At 43.7% G+C, this 17,555-nt stretch overlaps 1 protein-coding gene and 1 long non-coding RNA gene across 2 annotated transcripts; both read right to left on the reverse strand.

Annotated features, from left to right (window-relative positions):
* Positions 1-215: 215 nt before the first annotated feature.
* On the reverse strand, positions 216-17,004 carry SUCLG1 (succinate-CoA ligase GDP/ADP-forming subunit alpha). Its single transcript, XM_061466294.1, has 9 exons — positions 16,846-17,004; positions 7,957-8,060; positions 6,858-6,974; positions 5,731-5,943; positions 5,585-5,642; positions 3,264-3,347; positions 2,472-2,623; positions 1,394-1,582; positions 216-469 (listed from the first exon to the last, which is right to left on the reverse strand). Exons 1-9 carry the CDS (start codon positions 16,895-16,897, stop codon positions 443-445), a joined length of 996 nt encoding a protein of 331 aa, XP_061322278.1. The 5' UTR covers positions 16,898-17,004; the 3' UTR covers positions 216-442.
* LOC133274992 (uncharacterized) lies at positions 9,953-11,212 on the reverse strand. The gene is made up of 3 exons (XR_009745357.1): positions 10,851-11,212; positions 10,763-10,787; positions 9,953-10,225 (listed from the first exon to the last, which is right to left on the reverse strand). It is a non-coding gene; the product is annotated as an uncharacterized LOC133274992 (long non-coding RNA).
* Positions 17,005-17,555: the final 551 nt, after the last annotated feature.

The following is a 17,555-nucleotide window of genomic DNA, read 5'->3' on the forward strand; positions in this document are numbered from 1 at the left end:
TAGTGCTCAAACAAACATAACTGCCAGCAACAAACAGGTAAGACTGGATTTTGTAAAAATAAAGCCAAGTGTGATACTTGCATAAAGTCAGTGCCTTGATCCTTAAAAGTATCGCTAGAAGTGACTTTACCTTAAAAACAGGCAGTGCTTAGGTTACAAAAGAGTATTTATGCTGATGGAAGAAATGGCTCTGCTTCAGGAATTCAACAGATGAATCAGATTTACTAGTAGATTTATTAATTTGCTGGGATTTACAATGAGGTGATAATGTCTGAAACCAAGGAGACATCAAAACAGGTTTAGCCAGGAGGTTTATGGCTTCCAAGTCAAATTCATAGACCAGTGTCAGTCCTTTGGGCAACTGAAGATTAGCAGACAAAAGATAAGCGGAAGCCAGGTGCTGCACTGATGTCTTGGAGACAGTATTCCAAAGTGTCTTCTCTTACAGCAATTTCCTTTTCTCAAACTCCTGCAAACAGCACACAGACGTAACCAGTGGGGGGGGGAAAGAAACCACTTCTATCGCTATTTCATTTTAAATTACTTTGTATTTATCTTAGCAAATCTGATTTTAACTATTAAACACTAAAATATAAAATGCATACTGGAGAAAGGAGAATAAGCGTTCTCCCACTTCACATTAACAAACCAGCTATGAAAAACCAGTAGTGTTAGTCTACAGTCAGTGACTGCACTGCTGTCAAGGAAACATTTGTTCCCAGGCATAGCACAACAGGCTTGAGAAACACTTAATTCTGTGTAAGAGCTGCAATTGCATCCTAACAGTAAAGGACTCAAGCCATGGAGGCATCCAAGATTTTCATTGTAGTAAAGGAAAAACAACAGAAGGGAAAAATCCCACTGCAGCCTAGGAGGATGCTGTACTATACAGCTGGTACAGGGAAAAAAGAAGTACCTAGCACAGGTGAATTATACATCTCTAGGTGTGAAGCAATGCCTTTTTTCTGATATGCATTAAGAAAAAAGCAAGTAATCCTATTCCATACATAACTTTTTCAGCTGTATGTATTCAGCCACAATTCTGACTTAGTACCTAACATAGAGAGACCTCCATGCCAAGGCTCTCTGACCTCAAATGCCCTGCTTTCAAAGAGTGTTTTCATATGTTAAACTAATTTAGGTTCTTTACATCCAGAAAACAGAATTCAACAAGTTGTGACACTTTAAAGCAAAATGTAATCCCTACTTTGCTGTTGACTTTCATGTAATATGCCCACTTAGTGTTGCCTTTATCTAAGTAATAACTGCAGCTTGTTCAGTCAATACGGTTCTTACGTTTAAGTTCAGAGCTGCAGGATATCTAGGTAAAAGATGCACTCCCAATCCCAAAAGCAGCTGGATGAGCACATATACCAATTCCCAAGCAACGAACCTTGTAGATGGTGCTACCTAGCTGAGCAGGAGACATGCTGACAACAACACCAGCACTCTGAAGAGCTGCTATTTTCTCTTTAGCTCCACCCTTTCCTCCAGCAATGATTGCTCCAGCATGACCCATCCGTCTGCCTGGAGGAGCAGTCAGACCAGCTATGAATGACACTACAGGCTTGGCATTCGGACCCTGTGAAGAAAGCAAAGATCCTGTTACATGGGGGAGCAATTCCAGATGGCAGGTTTATGTATTTATTTTCAATATAAACTGGCCAGGCAAATATATCAAACAGGTAGAAACCTCAGACAACACAGAACCAAGAGTCTGAGGAGTATGGAATGCTTTCTCTCCTGATCACAAACCAGAAGCAAGCCACGAGGATGATCAGGGGCTGGAGCACCTCCCGTAGGAAGACAGCTTAAGAAAGTAGGGGCTGTTCAGTCTGGAGAAGAGAAGGCTGCGTGGAGACCTCAGAGCAGCCTTCCAGTATCTGAAGGGGGCTGAAAGGATGCTGGGGAGGGACCCTTCATTAGGGACTGTAGCAATAAGACAAGGGGTAATGGGTTCAAGCTTAAACAGGGGAAGTTCAGGTTAGATATAAGGAAGAAGTTCTTTATTGTGAAGGTGGTGAGGCACTGGAATGGGTTGCCCAGGGAAGTTGTGAATGCTCCATCCCTGGCAGTGTTCAAGGCCAGGCCGGACAGAGCCTTGGGTGACATGGTTTAGTGTGAGGCGCCCCTGGCCATGGCAAAGGGGACGGAACTGGATGATCCTTAAGGTCCTTTCCAACCCCAAGTATTCTATTCCATGATTCTATGTTTCTTACAGAGCCATGCATATTATAAGAAACAGAATGTTCCTCCTAATACCATTACAGAACTAAAAATCTAAAGATGACATTGCTCTCCAGATAGATTTCATCTGGAGAAAGATCCTATTTTCAACCCTTTTTCTTTAATAGAAGCATACTTTGATTTCTTTGCAAGTAGAAGGGAGAGATTGAACTGAGTTTTCTCTGACACGGCAAAAACATTGGCTAACTACCAAGGTGCCTGGATGCAAGTTGCTGAAGACTTACAGAGTTATTTTCTTTCAAAAATGCTGCTGCATCTTCTTCAGCATTTCCTCCAATTTCCCCAATCAATATGATCCCCTCAGTATGAGGATCCTTCAGGAAGACATCAAGGCAGTCGATAAAATTAGTTCCATTGAAGGGATCACCTCCAATCCCTGAAAAAGAATTAAAAACATAAAAAATAAAAGAAGATTGACTGAAGATAATGATGCTGCATTTACAATAAAAGCTTCAAAGTAAATTTCAGTATGAAGAGCTTTCCCAAAGGCACATAAAAGGGGCAGCTCTGATGGCTTTTCCCAAGTCAGAATATGCTAAATTCCTGCTAGAAATATCTACCCACACAATTTACAGAAAGCTCTGGTATCTGAGTAATCACCTTTCAAACCATATGCAAAATATGATGCTTTATACAGAGGCTCTGTATAAGACACAGCAGGATCAACAGCCCAGCTCTAGAATCTTGCTGTAAGAAAACTGAATTTACTTAACATACCCAACTAAATGCCTCAGAATGCCCTACCCCTTTATAATATCAAACCTCTTTGGAAAACCTATTTCCAAATTGCCATCATGTTTGCTGGCAGTTCTTTGTTCAAATTTCTTGCTTTAGGCTTCTATTAATCTGATGCAGAAATGGTAACGGAGAAGGGTTATACTCTTCACAGCACACAGGGATCTCAGTTCTCAAGTGGAATTCAGCAATTTCTATGCTTGCAAAAAGACATTACTTTGGATTTCTTCCTGTAAAGCAGCAGCAGAATAGTGTAGGTGTAACAGGCTGAGGAAACCTACCAACGCAGAAGGACTGCCCCAATCCAACTTGCGTTGTCTGATGGACAGCTTCGTATGTCAGGGTTCCAGATCTTGACACAATACCTTCAGGAAAGAAAGGGTGATAAACTTAACACTAAGATAGTTAAGTGCATGATTAGAGGCAGTTGGTCTTATATTAATGAAAATCACTTAAATAAACTGAACATGAGATGCCAGGTTTTCCAGAACATGAAAACTCTATGTCAGATTCTGTCTATCCTATTTCTTGGTTGGCATTTTGGACAGTTAATTGTCAACAGACTAAACCTGCAAACAAAGTAGAAGAATATACATCTTGTCTTGTATGCAATTAGCTGATGCACTGAACTTGAAACAGCCCAACAGTTAACAAAAGAATCCTGTATTAATCCCCTCTCCAGTACGGCCAGGCACACAAGAGATCCTTCAGAACAGAAACACACTGCACAATGAAAGCCACCACTATTAAGGTGTATGTTGCTGCAGCTCACTGCTCTACAATAACACATTCAGCATCTCCATTACAGTATTACAAGAGACCACAACCCCAGTTTTAAATTCAGGATGGAAGGTAATACACAGCCTAGATCAGGGGCAAAATATTTGCATGGGGTTTTGGTCATTTTTCCAAGTAAAAATTTCTGTTAATACTACAAAAAGGGAAAACAGAAAAGGTCATCGCCTTCCATCTACTTCAAGCCATCTAAGAAGGAATATAATAAGTATATTGCATAAACAGAAGAAAAAGTATACCACTAGACTAGTAACTCTGGTTTTATCAAAGGCTTATACTGCTGGACAGCTCAGATGTCTACTAGCAAAGGTTTTTTTCCTTGCTATGTTTGCAAAGAGCTTCCTGTTTACTATCAAGATCAGATTGCCTCAGAGAAGCTACAGATAAAGGCCCAAAGACTATATTTATAGCTTGCATCCCAAAATTAACAAATGATTCCTGGACACCTCCAGTAATAGAAAGCTGGGGAGCACATCACCAAAGGTCACAGTGTTAGACGAGGCTGGGAGGATGGCAAAGTTACATATTTATTCCCTGGTCCTTGGATCACCACGAAACCATTTCCAGCATTGGTGGGAGCACCTGGATTTAGGATTTCACATTTTCTTTCACACTTGATGCTCTTCACATTCAGACTGCAGTATCCTGTGACTACAAAGCACCTCTTGTAGATACTTAGAAAAACTGAACAGGACTTTGATTTGGAAGGGAGACCAGGGCAACATCAGTTAACATTGACTTTTACAGTCACAGAGCAATGCCTTGATGGTATCTACAAAGGTAACTGCAGTCACCTGGTTTTCCAGTTCCAGATTTATAGGTACTTCTGAAAGCTGGAGGTGTAACACCAGTGTTAATGCATCCTCCAGCATTCAACAGGTACAGCTTATTCTCATGTCAGAAGTGGTTAAGTAGCAAAGAGAGTTTGTTGTGTTAGAAAAACTGCACTGAGTGTACATAGTTCAAGAGCACTGAACAGGTTTTCCCCACAGGAAACACATTCTTCATCAAGAAAGCGGTAATGTTGGAAAGGGTACTGTGCTCGAGTTAACCTGGTTACTTCCTGACAGATAGCAGCAGTGTGGGCTGTTGACAACAATGTTTCTGAAGCTCTATTTAAGTATAAAAACCTATTTTGGAAGAATTTTCTTTATAGGTCCTGAACATCATTACTTCTAAAATAATCAAGTTGTTATTTCCATAGTTTAGAACAAGGAACCAACAGAAGTCAGGGCAAGAGACTTGCATGCAACAGTGTGTGTAACTAACATATGATTATGAACAAGTCACCGCCTTTCTGACCTTAATACCACTGTCTCAGAAGCGGGTACATTTGTCACTCCCATCCATCATGGTGTAATTGTCCAAATTATCATGTTATAAACTTGCCTGTAATCTCTTCTTTCTGCTACAACACTGAGCTCGCTATAGGTGTAGGACCTTAGTCCTCAGGAGCCAGGCTTTTGGAACAAACAGCATTGGAGGGCTTAGTGCTCTCAAATCCCACGGATAAATGGAAGTATCCTCAAAGAAGAGTGTTAAGAAAATTAAGTCAATGACATTATCTGCAGAAACTTCCAATTGCTCTGCCTCTGTCACCAGTACTCAGTGCTTGCTATGGCTGACTGACTGATATTTAGGCTTTCAGAATTGATAATAGGAAGGTTCACTCACAAACTGAAGGACGTACAAGCTGTTATACAGTGCGTTAACTGTCTTCAGGGCAGGATGTAACTAGCCTCATGAGTAAGAACACCAGAGCACCATACTTTAGCTTTAGATGATGCATAAATATTCAAAAACTCACCAATTCTTCCCTTCTTGTGAATGTGACCAGGCATGATACCAATTTTACATTCTCCAGGCTAAGGAAAGAGTGGGAGAAGTCAGATGGAACACTCAAACCATCACTAAGAACGGTTCAGCCTTGGAGCAAATCCAGAAGTCACTTACATTGATGACTCCAGGGCAGTTGGGACCCACTAGTCGAGTCTTACTTTGCCGAAGCAGTCTGTGTTTAACCCGAACCATATCCTGCTGGGGAATACCTTCAGTAATGCAAACAACTAAGGGCATTTCTGCATCGATCGCTTCATTGATCGCAGCAGCAGCAAACGGAGGAGGTACATATATAACAGTGGCAGAAGCACCGGTTTGTTCTTTGGCCTACAATGGACATAATAAAAAAGGTACTGAGTATTTAGTGGGGCTGAAGAGAACATGTGATAACTGGTTATTAAAATACATCCATTCACAGGCATAAATTAAGTAAATTGTTATGGATTAATTTACTATAATCCAGGGAAGTGTTAAATCCAGTGAAAATGGGATATACAGTGTGCAACTAAGGAGCTGAGAACTAACCACTGGCTGGATAGGATCTGCCCCTTGAACACCATCATAGAATCACAGACTCATAGAATGGTTTGGGTTGGAAGGGACCTTAAACCTCATCCAGTTCCAGCCCCTGCCACAGGCAGGGACACCTTCCACTAGAGCACGCTGCTCCAAGCCCCTGTGTCCAACCTGACCTCGAACACTGCCAGGGATGGGGCAGTCACAGCTTCTCTGGGCACCTTGTGCCAGTGCCTCAGCACCCTCACAGGGAAGAACTTCTGCCCAACACCTAATCTAAACCTAGCCTCTTTCAGTATAAAGCCATTTCTCCTTGTCCTACCCCCACATGCCTTGTAAAAAGTCACCCTCTGGATTTCCTGTTGGCTCCTTTAGGTACTGGAAGCTGCTCCAAGGTCTCCCTGGAGCCTTCAGTACTCCAGATTGAACAAGCCCAGCTCTCTCAGCCTGTCTTCAGAGCCTTAGGTAACAGTTAGCTAAAAATTCATCATACACACCAAGATCAGTGAGGAACTAGTTGCATGCATAAAATAAGTGTATCAACCTCACAGTGGAAGCCAAACTCATGGCTGACCACACTGAATGCTCCCACTTTTACAAGGCTTCTACTTCACTCCATGCACAGTGACATCTATGGCCTAAATGTCTCTTCAATGTAAGCAATGACATAAGAAGCCCGCCAGCAGCATCAAACTCTTTGCCCTCCAGTCACTGCTGCAAATTACCTCCTTCACAGAATTAAACACAGGCAGACCGAGATGAGTTTTCCCCCCTTTCCCTGGAGAAATTCCTCCAACTAGATTGGTGCCATAGTCCAACGCCTGCTGGCTGTGAAAGGTGCCCTATGAGAGAGAAAATAAGTAAAGTTAAAAGGCATGTAATAGCAAACAAAATGAACCACAAGCAGTTGTTGTTACCTGTAACTCTGAAGGCACTCAAATTTACAACAAGGGAAGCTTTCACTACATATATACCACCACTTATTTTAAAGAGTGTATCATGTTTTAAATGCATCCAGAATATGCTACGCTTTTTCTTTTAAATCAGAGCACTGTGGTTGCATACTAAAGTGATTTTGTTGTGTGTTCCTAATACACCTGCAGACTTAACAGCCACATTTTATTTCCCATATCAAGCCTGGCAGATGAACACTGTAATGAAATAAAAGAAATTTGCACTCTCATCCATGACTAGCTGAGAGTTGTAGTAAAAGCAGCCTTCTCCCCTTGCAAAGGTATAAAAGAGGGGATGTAAGAAAACTATTAAGTATCTTGAAATAAAAACAGAAACTTAACTAATAGGCATTGACATTCAAAAGCATTTGTGAAAGAGGCACTTCTAAAATGATAGTTTTTGTAGGTTCCTGCAAAACTCCTTTTACAAAGAAACCCTTTCAGGTGGATACAATAAAAAGGCTGAAGACCAGCAGGAAGAACAAGAAATAAAAGTAATACAATAGAGGTGACTCAAAACCAAGTTTTAAGCTTGTACACAAGTTAAAAAATACCTAGTATGACTGAATATGAGTGTCCATTTGGACCAGAGAAAGGAAACAACACTGCTGAAGGGACCTTCCTGATCATGATTTTCAGCTCCCCATCAACACAGTCAAAGTCAGCATATCATAGAGTCATAGAATGGTTAGGGTTGGAAAGGACCTTTAGATCGTCTAGTTCCAACGCCCCTGCCATGGGCACGGACAACTCACACTAAACCATCTCACCCAAGGCTTCCATTTTATAATCCATTTTATGTTATTACATTTTTCAGCCAACTAACTTTCTGAACTGAAAGGGTGACAGAAAAAATCCTTTATATACATACCTGTTTGCCTGTAAAACCCTGACAGATAACCTTTGTATTTTTGTTAACATACAGGTTTTTCCTTGATGCCGTGTAGGAGCAGTGTCGTACACCATTCTGTTGCACTGGAGAGAAAAAAAATGAGAGTGCAAATCATTAATTCACTGCTCTGTTAGTCAAAACCATCCTACGGAGTAAGTGAATATATATTAATGCTTATATCAAAAGATGAATTGATCCAGAAGCTCATATTCGGAAAAGCAGCTCTTAAAGCTGCATGCAGTGCTTGTCATTAAACACCCGCAGCTCACTCTATCAGTGTGATATAACAGTTTGCTAGGCGTCATAGAATGGTTTGGGTTGGAAGGGACTTTAAAGCTCATCCAGCTCCAATCTCTGCCATGGGCAGGGACACCTTCCACTAGAGCAGCTTGCTCCAAGCCCCATCCAGCCTGGCCTTGAACACCGACAGGATGGGGCAGCCACAGCTTCTCTGGTCAACGCGTGGCCAGGGCCGCAGCACCCTCAGTGATGAATTTCTTTCCTAATCAGGCTAGGTATTTCTCATATTGAGTACTTAATATCAGAATTCATCACAACAAACAACAGACAGAAACTTCTTAACCATTATTTTCATTTGCAAATGACCATTCTCCATCCTCTAAGAAACTCCACACAAAGTGACAACGCAGAACTAAAATCCCTATATCCCAGAGGCTGTTACAACATTGGTACCATGTTACACCTCCCATGAGTGTGGCACAGTCTATACTAGACAGTGAGAGGATACTGAAGAGGCTGACGATCCCTCAGGACAGGTGAAACCTAATGCCAAGCAAGACATCCAGCAGGAGACCTTTCTCCAGTGGATGCCTAGCCACAGGAGCCTGGGCATCACTTGGGCTTGTGAGGAAAGAGCTCACCAGAATGCTTCTGTAGAACGATTTTCAATGCAATTCTTACAGCTCTGATACTGAAACACAAAACATAACAACACAACTACAGAAAAAGAGCACAATGCATGCTGGTATCAGTGAGACAAGGAGAATGACTGCATCTCTGCTGAAGGGAAAGATGTGGACATCAAGTAATTAAAAAAAGTAATGCAGAGAATGTCACCGAAGCTTGAGATAAGGAGGAAAAAGAGGTCTTCTGGTATAAAAAGGATGCGCATGTTGCTTATATTCATGACCATATGCTTTTTCAAATACCAGAGTTTTGAGGGGATCAGAACTGATTTACTCCCTGCAAGTGTTTTCAATAAAAACAGTGTTTTGTGCTTAGAGTGAATACAGGAGGGCCCAATCCTAATACAGAAACTGACACCAGAGCACTACTTAATACCTCTTCAGCTCCTTTAGAACACTACCACTTCAGATTTAAGGAAGTAAAAAGTGAAGTTGAAGCAAAAAAGATTCTGAATCCTGCTCCCTGGACTGTTCCACGTACTTACAAAGGAGGGATTTTTTCTATTTATAAACATTTTGTAACAACATAATTTCAAAGGGGTATTTAAAAAGTGCAGAACATTTAAGATCCATGTATACGCGTTTCTACCACAGCACTCTTCCGCAAGTACTTTTGCCAAGTAAATTTTAATGATACGCTGCTTTTATGCTTTAATTCTATTCCAAAAGAGTGAGAAGGAAAAACAAACCATGCCAGACGAAGCCTACAAGCAACAGTGCTACTGCTAAATCTAAAGTCTTTACTCTGTTCTTAGAAAACACTGACAGCAGAGCGCTTCAACTCCAGCCACCTCCTGCTGTTCTTTGAGGAGCTGTAGCAGCACCTCATCTTCTGACCAACATAAAGGGAAATTCAGCTAGATTTTAAAGAGAAATGTATGGACAATCATGCAGCAAACTTGTAACACAATTGGTGAAAGGGTATGCAGGGTTTTAACCCAAATCACATCTTCATCCAAGAAGAAATACAGAGCAGTAACGCATAAAACATGTCTGAAGGTAAAATAATGAATAGGGTGATGAGGCTGGCTGTGCAATGGTAGAGAAAAGTCTTGCTACAGCTACACAAGACAGCACAGTATGGTCTTCGTACTTGGCCAACACCTCAGCCTTTCCAGGCAAGCCTGCAGTGCCCTGAGCTGCAACACCAAGCCATTCAAACGCATAACTGGCAAACAGCAGCCTGCCTCCAGCAGAGGGGACACAAAAGAAGCAGAGAAACATCTGGGCTGCTGGTTAGGAGAGCAGGGCATCAGTTTACCTGATCCCAGCCATCCAGGCAATCTCTCCTGAGCATGAGATGAGACCAAGTGAAACCCAACCTTGAGGAAAGCAGGTGATGATCCCCTTTGTAGAAAGGACATGGAACTGTTAGAATAAGTCCAGAGGAGGCCACGAGGATCATCAGCAGACTGGAACACCTCCCGAATGAAGACAGGATGAGAAAGTTGGGGCTGTTCAGCCTGGAGAAGAGAAGGCTGCGTGGAGACCTCTGAGCAGCCTTACAGTATCTGAAGGGGGCCTATAGGGATAATGGGGAGGGACTCTTCATTAGGGACTGTAGTGATAGGACAAGGGGTAACGGGTTAAAACTGAAACAGGGGAAGCTTAGATTGGATATAAGGAGGAAATTCTTTCCTGTGAGGGTGGTGAGGCACTGGAATGGGTTGCCCAGGGAAGTTGTGAATGCTCCATCCCTGGTAGTGTTCAAGGCCAGGCTGCACAGAGCCTTGGGTGTCACGGTTTAGTGTGAGGTGTCCCTGCCCATGGGAGGGGGGTTGGAACTGGATGATCTTAAGGTCCTTTCCAACCCAAACCATTCTATGCTTCTATGATTCTATGACAACATGAAACCCAACCCTGAGGAAAGCAGACGATGATCCCCTTTGTAGAGATGGAGATGTGACCAAGTGAAACCCAACCCCGAGGAAAGCAGAGGACGATCACCTTGAGAAGCTGCTACAGCAATGACCTACCAACAGCAATGCTTTGCAGGACACCCAATGGACTTCCAGAAGTGCATGTTTTGAAAGCCCTCTGATGTGCCTGCAAAGGCAAAGAATAGGCAACACTAATTCAAATCTGTATTTTACACGTAGTGTCTGTGCTACACCTTTCTCTTTATCATAAAAGCAACTCTACAGGCCCAGTTCAGCTGTCCATTCCACATCTATTTTCAGATATTTATAACCTTGCACAAATATGCTTCTGAAAGCTCAATTTTGTCAATTCTCGGTTTTGAAAAGACTATAGAAATACATTTTTCAAGGATAAAAAGCTCTTGAGCATTTTCCACGCTATCAAAGTACCAAAAAAAAAGGGGGAAAAAGGCACTGGTGACTAAAAGATTAAATTCTACAGAGCTTTGTATGGATTTACTCTTGAAATTTGTATGTACCTCTTATGTTACTGAAGAGTCCTGGTTCAGATAAAATAGGGCTGGTTCAAAAAAGATTGGCTATAGGCTTGAGCTGTTTACGGTCTTGAGAGAGGCAGTTTAGCATGGACACGCATTTATGAAGCAATATATTTAAGATATATACATATGCATATCAACTTGCATTGTGTGAGTGGGGGGGGGGGGGGGGGTGTTAAACTGACATGACACAGCTCTGTGTTTCTGCTCATAGCTCTTGTCTGAAGCAGAAAGGTTTGCCCAGTTATCAGCACAGCAAGGGCATCCATCGGTCAAGAAGTTCTGCTCTCCATGGCACAAACAGCAAGTCCTGGGTACAAACAGCTGGCTATTTAAATATTAAGAGGGATACAAGATGAGAAAGAAACAGGTGGGAAATGAAAATGGCATGCCTAAGTTCACAGCAGATAAGAGCCAGAAATAGAACCCAAGTTTCAGTTTCAAGCCAGGACCTTCATTCACCAGCTCATGCCACTTTACAGTGTCCAACACCCGTTCACACAATTGCTTTTCCTAGGCTGAATCTGGGTGCCCAAGTGTAAAAGCATGTTGCTAGAACCAGACAGGAGGAGAAAAAAGGAAAAATACAAAAAAAAAAAAGAAGGAAAAAAAAGTTGTTGTTCTTCAGCCATGAACCAGTAAAAGCCAAACTCACTGCTGATGCTATTTTAATGCACACGTCTAAATTACAGGCCAAGTGACAAAGGTGCAGGCTCCAGATGAAGTCCTAGAGCATAAGGACAAGTCTTACCAACCCCAAATCAGCGAGAAAATGCTTTATTTTGTCATATCAGAGTTCTGACATAACATTGCTGTGTCCAACAAAGGCCTGTTATAGACTTTTAGTAAAGAGTGGATAATCTTTCTCAGGCAATCCTTTCACTTCTGCCCCATCCCTGTTCTACTTTGTGTGCTTTGTGGTATTAAAGGAGTTCTACGAACAACAAGATGCATTTATCTTGGCTTTCCAGTACTTTAGCTTCTACGTAACTACAAGCAAATGCACTGTGGCAAGAACCTATTTTCATCTATTGTACAGGACAACCAAATAGATATGAAAAGTGCTCAAATACCAAAACCCTGTTGTCCCAAGACAGGCTTGAAAAGGAAGAGCTAAATTTAGCAAAGGGGTATGAGACTGTATATCAAACATTTTCCAGCAAAGAAACCTTGGAAGAAACTAAGAGACAGACAGGCTGATGGTAGTTGCTCTGGCATTTCCAGGGAACAAGGCCTCAGCACAGCCCAGAGCTCTCTGCAATACAGGAGGAAAATGCACCTACATTTGCTTCTAAGAGAAACCCCACAATCTGCAGCTCTGAGAATGGCATTAACTTGTGCATTACAATTAAATAGCCTGAAAGCCATCCTATTATTTATAATGAAGTCCAAACATGAATTTACATGTTACTACGAAATCTGACCCATCCACAAGCTATTTTAAAGCACTCATTGAATGTAAATACTGTTTACACTGAGCTTTCAGGCAACCCTTGAGCAGCAGGCACTTCCCAAGCACAAATCTCATTTAAAACATACAACCCAAGCTATATTTAACAGAAACACAGAATAGTTCAGCTTGAAAAGGACCTTTAAAGGTCATCTAGTCTAACCTCCAGCTTATTTAGGTTGTGCAAGCCACACGACAGTACAGATATTCAAGGCTAAACCTCTTCTTCACTGAAACTACCTGTTATTTTCAGGACTTCTTGCAAGACTTCCTAGAGCTATGGACAGAAACCCAACAAAGTGCCTCCCTCTTACCCACATTTATACCAGCCCACCCCAAAAAGCAAGCAGAGTTTGAAAGCTGAGCTAGCATTTGAGGGTGCTCAATATAAAAGCAAGGGGAAGCAGCAAAGATTCCTTTCTAGGAGGACCTGAGTGAATACCTACGTTGCTACTTTTCAAAGTAACAAGTGAAATTCTTCCTTGATTACTCCCTGAAATAACCAGGGAACTTGCAGATGAAGGGAAATACTTTTCATTTCCATTACCTATGTCAGGAAAGCAGAAAGCCTTAGAAATCATATAGGCTCCAATACAAATGGGGAAACTGGAGGCTCTGGGGAAAACCAGGGAAGGATTGAGGTCTAAAAAGCTCTACTTAAAATGCCAAGAAGTCTATTTTCCACACACAGATTTCCCCCCTTCCCTTATTTTCCACCAATTACAGTCCTTCAGTTTATTTCTGAGAAATCCTGTCAATATTTTGTACATGTTCAAGTTGCATTATTCTGATCATCTCCTTTCTTCTTCCTCCACCTACAAAATCACGGCCTGAAGAGGACAGAACAGAACCAGTTCTGGACAGCTTCTGACATTACTGAAGAGTAGAGACACTTAAAGTCTGGCAAAGACCAAAGTGCTGCAGGAAATGTCAGAGTTTAATGACAAGAAGCTTGATATTAACAAGAACATTCCACAAGGAGTTTCCCACCCTAGTTCTTCATTAGGTTTTAGTTGTCATTATCAGGCCGTATGTTCACACACAGTTATGTCTGAATAATTCCCTCCCCTCCCCAAACCATTTTACAGAATTCAGCCATAAAGACAGCGGTTACTTTAGGAGAAGCTGATCCTTATTCACAAAGAGGTTTTCATGCTGCTGAGGGATTGCTCAGAATATTTGACTCTTTGGATTAAGAGGATTATGTGCTCAGAGGATTTCCAGGTATCGCTCCCTGGCCTCTCTCTTCTCATGTTTCTCTTGCCAAATTCCTGTTAATTTTGGAAACTCCTATCTATGAACATGGTAGGAACTGAGGAATTTAATTAATCAGGCTGGAAAGGACAGATGCAATGACTATGCTACACCTACCACATTGAAACAAAACTGGAACTAATAGGAAATGACATTCAGAGAAAAACAGCCCTTTCAACACTCCTCTCTTTCCTAATCAAAAATCCCCCACTCCTTGCACCTTTGCTCTGGAGACAAGACGAGAGCTGGACTTGTTCAGCCAGAAGACAAGGCTCTGAGGAGAACTTACAACAGTCTTCCAGTGCTTAAAGTGGATCAACAAGAAAGCCGGAGAGCAGCTTTTTACAAGCGTGTGTAGTGGCAGCACAAGGGACTTAAACTGCCTTAAACTGACAGAGGGAGGAGTCAGATTAGATATTAGGAAGCAATTTTTTACCATGTGAGGGTGCTGAGGCGCTGGCACAGGGTGCCCAGAGAAGCTGTGGCTGCCCCATCCCTGGCAGTGTTCAAGGCCAGGTTGGACACAGGGGCTTGGAGCAAGCTGCTCTAGTGGAAGGTGTCCCTGCCTGTGGCGAGGGACTGGAACTGGATGAGCTTTAAGGTTCATTCAAACCATCCTATGATTCTACTGCAATGGTCATCATCGGCTACAGGGTCCATAGAAGACACAATGGCATGTTAAAGAACAGCTTTCTCCCAGATCTCTGAAGCTGGAACAAAGTGAAGCACCTCAGTGAAATTGCAGGTCCTTGAGGAAATAAATATGGTCTTTACAGCACAAATCAACTATTTCTTGTAACCAGCAGACTGTTTTTCCCCATACCTACCCCACTAAGAACATGTGAAGCTAAAGGGCTGCGAGCTTCCCTCTTTCTACACTGCTGACATAGAAACAACCAACAAATCCTTCAGGTGGGATTGTTATTTCTGCAGCAATTCTTTGCCAGGGTTATTCACATAATTTACTGTAATCTTCTAATCTGCAAGCTCTCCAAAGATTTCTAACATGCTCAGAACATAAAATCCTTAATCCTGACTCTTCCAATCACAGCTAAAGTGCCCATAAAGACTTCTCAAAGTGTGGTATAGCCCAGCACAGGTCTTGCTTGACTCTGTCCATATACAATCAGTGCTCTGAACTGACCTTTGAGCAAGCACTGACATACTTCATACTATGTTTTCACAACTTCCTGAACTGAACCTTAGGGATACACGTCCTGCATGTTTCCTTCAGAATCAACAAAACCAGATATTGCATCTCTTGCAACAGAACACGCTAGAAACTCGTGCTTTTAAATCACCAAGGGAAGCAGATATTAAGTATTTACTACTAAAAACATATGTACAAAGTCCAAATTTAAGGCTTTGTAAAGAGTATCAAACTAACAAAGGTTTCCAATGAAGAACTATTTCATCTTGCAGGGTTTCTTTAAGACATGAACTGTTGCAAACAGAACACTTCTTGAACCACTTACACTACTACTTCTCCTTTACACCCCCCAAGTCATTTTAAGCAGTCTTCCCTGAATACTGCTACTTCTAAATGGAATAACATGAGGTTTTAAACACATAAAACTGCACCCAAGAGTAGCTTTGCTACATTCCCATCTGTTCCCCTCCCTCAGAACCCATTCTTAGGGGAGTCAATTCAAAGAGCTGACCTGGCAGAACTTGTACAGTAAGAAAATACAGCTTTCTGCTCATGGAGGACAAGAGGTAGGAATGGATACCTCAGGGGATGATGGTAGGTATGCCACAGGAACAGCTCAGCTTACAGTGCTGTCGGATCACATTAGTAGACCCAGACCTGTAAGTTACCATCACACCTGGACAAAACACAATGTGCGCAGCAAAATGAGGTAGGTTTAAGTTTGCCCATGCAGTCTTAGCTGCAAGAACTACGATTAATGCACCAATCCCTCAGTTCAGATCCCAAGAAACTGCTCTTGTGCCTAGGCATACCCATACTGGTTTCAGTAGGAGATGCAGCTTTAACTACACAAAAAAGCACACTGAAAAGGGAAAACAAATAAAAAGGCATTTTATTTTTATTGTTATCTTCAGAATGGCACATATAAAAACTTCCAAGCTGAAACAGGAGTCTCAGACTGCCCCTGTTAACAACTAAAGGCAAACAGCCTTATCCTTGACAACAAAACCAACTTTACCAATGTGTACTGCAACCACAGCATAATTCAGGGACCTCAAGAGGTCTCTAATCAAAACCACAGCTCGAAGTGCCTAGATCCAACTCTACGAGCTTCCTCTGGCCCTCGTCGAGGGTTTAGTAGTTCCGGAGACACAACAGCGGGAACAACTCTTCCGGGTCCCCATTCCCATCCCTGCGGTGACCACCCTCAACGCAGGAACTCTTCCTAACCCTTAAACGCAGTCTTCCTCTCCCCTGCCCCTAGAGGAGCGTATCCCCGCCTTCCCTCCGCCCCGACGAGCGGCGGCCGGCTCCGGATAACAGCACCCGTAGCCCCATCGCCTGCGGGGACACAGCCCCACCAGCTCGCCGGTCACCGAGGCCCGGGCGCGGCGTTTGCCCGCCCATACCGCGGGGTCAAGGGCTCCCCTCACCGGGTGACCTTGCCCCGCCGTAGGCCCGGCCCCTTCCCTTCGCTTCCAGCCGTGCACCCCCACACACCCCCCTCACAGCCCGCGGCCTACAGCGGAGGGAACGGCCCGGGGATGGCGGGGCGGGGGGGGGGGGGGGGGGGAACAGGCCGCGGCGGAGCGCTGTTGCCAGGCAGCGGGGAGGGCCCCGCAGCGCCCGCGGCCCGGCGCTCGGGGGGTGGTGCCGGCGGGCCGGTACTCACGGCGGAGGAAGCGGCCGAGCAGGCGGGCGGCGGCGCGGCTGCAGTGAGACATCGTCCCCTTCGGCAATGACACCGGCCCGGCGGAGCGCGGCGGGCGGCCCTGCGCGGCGCCTGAGCACTGCCCACCCCGGCGTGGCGCGGGACAGCCCTGCGCGCGGATTGGCTCGTCGCAGAGGCCCCTCTGTCGGTAGAGCCAATCAGAAGTGAGGCGGTGGGGGGAATACGCGGTGCATTGTGGGTGTTGTAGTCCGAGCCGTGAGGTGGTGGTGGCAGGGGTGGCGCCGGGAGGGGACATGGTGAGAGCCGGCCCCGATGGGTTAAACGCTGGCCAGCAACTGCTCTTGATGGCTGTGCCGTGCCTGCCCTTTGAAAGCCGCCTTTGTACGTGGATAGATTGGCAGTAAAGGGGAGGAGAAGCGTTCCAGACAAGCCAAAGGGGTTGCAGCTGGGGAGGCTTCATGCAGATGTCACAAATAGTCAGGTTTTGGTGTCTTCTAATTGAGTAAGTGATATATAAACCCACATACAAGGTAATTGAGCGATGCAAGTGAAATGTGTTACCTCAAAGAGAGTAGATATAGAGCAGATGTAAGGAAGAAATTCTTCTCTGTGAGGGTGCTGGGGCGCTGGCACAGGGTGCCCAGAGAAGCTGTGGCTGCCCCATCCCTGGCAGTGTTCAAGGCCAGGTTGGACACAGGGGCTTGGAGCCC

Source organism: Pezoporus flaviventris, unplaced genomic scaffold, assembly GCF_033815535.1.
Source record: "Pezoporus flaviventris isolate CSIRO_AGI_PZ_B2104156 unplaced genomic scaffold, CSIRO_AGI_Pfla_v1 ptg000002l, whole genome shotgun sequence".
Lineage (NCBI taxonomy): Eukaryota > Metazoa > Chordata > Aves > Psittaciformes > Psittacidae > Pezoporus > Pezoporus flaviventris.